The sequence below is a fragment of the Anopheles nili genome, chromosome 3 (genome assembly GCF_943737925.1).
Source record: "Anopheles nili chromosome 3, idAnoNiliSN_F5_01, whole genome shotgun sequence".
Classification (NCBI taxonomy): domain Eukaryota; kingdom Metazoa; phylum Arthropoda; class Insecta; order Diptera; family Culicidae; genus Anopheles; species Anopheles nili.
In genome coordinates this window covers 3,198,951-3,203,734 of record NC_071292.1, presented here as the reverse complement: position 1 = coordinate 3,203,734, position 4,784 = coordinate 3,198,951, and the positions used below count along the sequence as shown (strand labels likewise).

The 4,784-nt window shown below is 54.7% G+C and overlaps 1 protein-coding gene across 1 annotated transcript; it reads left to right on the top strand.

The window, feature by feature from the left end:
• Positions 1–1,480: 1,480 nt before the first annotated feature.
• LOC128723310 (nuclear hormone receptor FTZ-F1 beta) lies at positions 1,481–4,784 on the top strand. The gene is made up of 7 exons (XM_053817036.1): positions 1,481–3,057; positions 3,132–3,343; positions 3,401–3,759; positions 3,833–4,069; positions 4,149–4,298; positions 4,361–4,618; positions 4,695–4,784. Exons 1-7 carry the CDS (start codon positions 1,481–1,483, stop codon positions 4,782–4,784), a joined length of 2,883 nt encoding a protein of 960 aa, XP_053673011.1.

The following is a 4,784-nucleotide window of genomic DNA, read 5'->3' as shown; positions in this document are numbered from 1 at the left end:
GACGTTTTCCCCAAGGAATCAACCCCCGGCTCAACGCAAGCAACAAGCCTTTTGCGGATGTATGCGTTTGATGTAGGGCTATGTTGGGGAGAATTGTTGACGTGTGTGTGTGTGTTATGCTGAAGTGAATTTATGCTTATGCTTGCATCGCATAACGCCATGGGGTCTACGATGGCGTTCTTCAACTCCACCCCCATGCAAGTGTGTGATTGACATGAGACAACCCTCCGCTGTCGTAAAAGACCGTGCGTCTCCTTTTAACTACCCTTCGAAGCAACGTCAAGCAACGACAGCAAGGGGTAGTTTGCCACCCTTCGCAACATGATGCCATCCCCAATGAAGCCCCACTTGGATGTTCACCAACACCGAAGCGCACTCTCGTGATGGAGGGTGAAGGGTGAGTGGGTGGTTGGGGGGGGGGATGTGGGCTTCGTGTGTGTATGTGCGCGCACACTCGTGAGCTCGCACGTTGGCCCCAAAACCAACACAACAAAGCACGGAGGGCGCAACACGGCGATGACGCACATGCAAGGTCGTTGCGTACGAACCCAACATATCTGAAGGTCGCCTCTCTTGCTGTCTTTCTCTCGCTCACTTGTTTCTCTCTCTCTCTCTCTCTCTCACACCACGTCGGGCGATGGTGTGTTGGTGGCTCACGCAGGCCCTACAGCCGCGTTGTTTGTGCTGCTTGGTGTGTGGGTTAGTCGCGTCTTTCGTGCGGCCCTTTTTTTTCCACACTTTACGCGCGCGGTCCACCCAATCACACACACCGTCAGTTTCCTGTCGGTTTGTTTCGCCGCGGGTTTGCCCACGTAATGGGGCCGTGTAATCTTCCGGCGGTTTACGGTCTTCAATGGTCTCCACGAGTCCGGCATTTGTAACGTGCAACCATCGGTGGCAAAAAAAGGACCAACAGAAGGGCGCAATGTGCAACTTGTTTAACTGCAAACGGACCGAGAAGTGTGACTACTGCGGCGGTGAAAATGTAAATAAATACCGTCTGTACCGGATACACGCTTTTGGGCGCGAGTTTCTTCGTGTGTGTGTCTGCGCGCGAGCAAGTCCTTGACATCGGGAAAAAGGATACGGTCAGAAGGGGGCTTGTGATTTATGTTTCGAAGATCAAAGGGGGGGGGTTCTTTTTACTCTCATACTGTCATACCCCCATCGGCGACCGTGAATTGCATCATTTTTACACCATCTGTTTGCACGTTTCGTTTCAGAAATGACACTGCCCTTGATCGTGAGGTGCACCGATTAGAGAGCATGCTCGCGAGCTGCAGGCGGCTAGGAGAGTGACCGGAAGTGGACACCACCCCCACCCAGGGCAGACAGCCCCCCGGGACCAGCACCGAGAGCCACAGCTGCGAACAGAGCTGCGAAAACCGGCACGAGCCCAGGACACTCGTGCTCTGGTGGAGTGTGAACATAGAGCGAGAGAGAGGGGGGGGAGGGGAAACGGAGCGAAGCGGACAATCAAATGCGAATAATGACATCGACGGAAGTAAACGGCGGTGGAGGAGGTGCTGCCGGAGGAGGGATGCCGGTGACGCGCGGGGGCAACATCTCCGTGACGGCGATCAATTGCGATGATGGAGGTGGAGGTGGAGCAACGTTGACGGAGGGTGGTGGGGTGGCTGTGGCCAGCAAACCAACCACCAACACCAGCGTTGGGCTAAACCACAACAACAACAACAACAACTCGATCAATAACAACAACACTAGCAACAGCAGTAGCAACACCTGCAGTGGAGGCAACAGCAACAGTGTGAACAACAACAACGGCAACAACAACGGCAATAGCAGTAGTACGACGAGCAGTTCGAGCGGCAGCAGTCCAGTGGCAGCTGCGACAGGACCAATATTCGGAAACGTGAGCAGTGGAGGAATTCGCATCACCGTGCCGAAGATGGAGGAGTCCGATGAGTCGGACACGGAGCTGTCAAACATCGAAAAGTCAGCCGCCCTGACGAACGGCGTCAACATGCGTGAAGAACGTAGCGCCAGCAAAAGCCTACCGCGGCCGATGTCCTGGGAAGGTGAGCTATCGGAGCCGGAAGAACCGATGCTGGTGGACAACGAAAATTCAAGCTCGAGCTCTTCTGGAGTTGGTGGAAAGCTGGCTCCAATCGATCCTTCACCCATTGCCATGGTCGTGCCGAAGCGTGAAGAAGAACAGGACACGGATGCGCCCTCCACAGGGCCAGGAATCACGGAACCGCTGGCTCTTACAGCTTGCAACAGTGGGACGAGTGGAACCACCACAGGAGCCACCGTTTTTAACCTCTCCTCTCACGGGAACAGTGGAGCGGTCCTTCGCAACACCGGAAGCAGCAGCTCGAGCAACTCGCCGCTGCCAAATCGGTTGCTTATCAAACCGGAAGCTGGGCTTCCGCTCATCAACCCGGGTCTGGCGTACAACGTGCCCGGGCTCAACAACTCCTCAAACATTCCATCCTCGTCGGTACCGTCCGGCTTGAAAAAAGGACTTCCGGACGTGATCAACCTAAAGTACGAACACCCACCGGGTGGGATCGGTGATCCGGGAGGTGGCAACACGTTGCCCCCGGGTGCGATCCACTCACCGTTGTTGGTTCGCTCGAAAACGACACTACTTCCGGCCAACCCGAGCCCGGACTCTGCCATCCATTCGGTGTACACACACAGCTCTCCCAGCCAGTCTCCGTTGACGTCCCGCCATGCCCCGTACACGCCGTCGTTGAGCCGGAACAATAGTGACGCGTCGCACAGCAGTTGCTACTCGTACAGCTCCGAGTTTAGCCCTACGCATTCGCCCATCCAGGGACGACATAGCATTTTCGGTGGAGGGGGCGGTGGGGCAGGGGTGGCCAGTGGGCCCGGAGGAGCCGGCAGTGGAGGCAGCGCGTCCTTTAACGGATCACCGTTGCATCACTCAGTATTATACAAACCGATGCTGGACTGTGAGCAGCAGCAACATCAGGCCTTGAAACAGCTGGCGGCCGCAGCGGAAGAGCCTCTCTACGATGGGGAGGTTCTACCGTCACCCGGCATCTCCCGGCAGCAGCTAATCAACAGGTGAGGAGTCCTTGAAGGATCCTTCGCGCGCTGCTTTATGTTTTAGATAATCCTAACGGTCTTCTCTTTTGCAGCCCATGCCCGATCTGCGGTGATAAGATATCCGGATTTCACTATGGCATTTTCTCGTGCGAGTCGTGCAAGGGTTTCTTCAAACGGACGGTGCAGAACCGGAAGAACTACGTGTGCCTTAGGGGGGCGGTCTGCCCGGTGACGATAGCGACGCGCAAAAAGTGTCCCGCCTGCCGGTTCGAGAAGTGCCTTCAGAAAGGGATGAAGCTGGAAGGTACAGAAGAGTGAGAGACATCGAGAGACGGAATAATGCAATTTTGTGTCCTTGTAGCAATTCGAGAGGATCGTACACGTGGAGGACGCTCGACGTACCAGTGTTCGTACACGCTGCCAGGACCGCTAGTGAATGCTGCTGGTGGAATGCAAGCCGGAGACTCGCCTGGGGCAGGTCCTTTCCAGTACGGTGGGCCTGTAAGATCGCCGTACGTCGGTGGAGGGGCCAATGTTAGTGCTGGTCAACAGATGAAGCTGGAAGCCCCGGATGGTTTAGGCGGCATGATGATGGTTGGTGCAGGATCCATGGGAGGAGGAGGCGGTATGAACGGAATAAGCAACGGTCCTGGATCGGAGGGCGGTTGTGGATCCGGTGGAGGCAACCACATGCAACCAGGCATTCCAGTTCTGCTACAGGTAGAGTGGGATAAAGACTACAACCGATTGTAGGCGACTCACATTTGACTTTGTGTCCTTTCGATTCATACAGGAAATCATGGACGTTGAACCATTGTGGCAGTACAATGCGCAGGAGCTGGCGCGGCTTAATCAACCAGCGACGAACGTAACCAGCACGACGATCGCCAACAATCCGATCCTTTCCAGTGCCGGTATCTCGTCCGACAGCAGTCCCGATCTGATCGCTAACCTCTGCAATATTGCTGATCACCGGTTGTACAAGATCGTAAAGTGGTGCAAGAGTCTGCCGCTGTTTAAGCACATTTCGGTATGTAATAGGTCCAAAATTCTAAAGTTTTTCCTGCGGATGTGTCCAACCAACTTGACGGTTGATTTCTCTTTCACAGATCGACGATCAGATCTGTCTACTGATCAACTCCTGGTGTGAACTGTTGCTGTTCTCTTGCTGTTACCGTTCGATTTCAACGCCTGGTGAGATCAAGATCTCCCTCGGGAAGTCGATAACGCTGGAGCAAGTGCGAAATAGTGGGCTTCAGGTAAGTGTGTCTGAACTGAGCAATTGTACGAGATTTTACGTGCCTTTTTTGCCTTCCTTTAGACATGCATTGAGCGGATGCTTCACCTGACCGATCATCTACGACGATTGCGCGTAGACCGATACGAGTACGTGGCGATGAAGGTGATCGTTCTCTTGTCGTCAGACACCTCCGAGCTGAAGGAATCGGAGAAGGTGCGGACCAGCCAGGAAAAGGCACTGCAGGCACTGCAAGCCTACACGCTAGCTCACTACCCGAAGTCACCGGCCAAGTTCGGTGAGCTGCTGCTGCGCATTCCAGAGCTCCAACGCACGTGTCAGGTAAGATACAAAGAAGCCACAGAATAATCCGCTGTTGGATATCTTTCACGGTTTGACATGCACGTTGTTCTTGCAGGTCGGCAAAGAAATGCTCACGATCAAGCCGAAAGACGGCGAGGAGCCTTCGTTCAATCTGCTTATGGAGCTGCTTCGCGGCGAACACTGA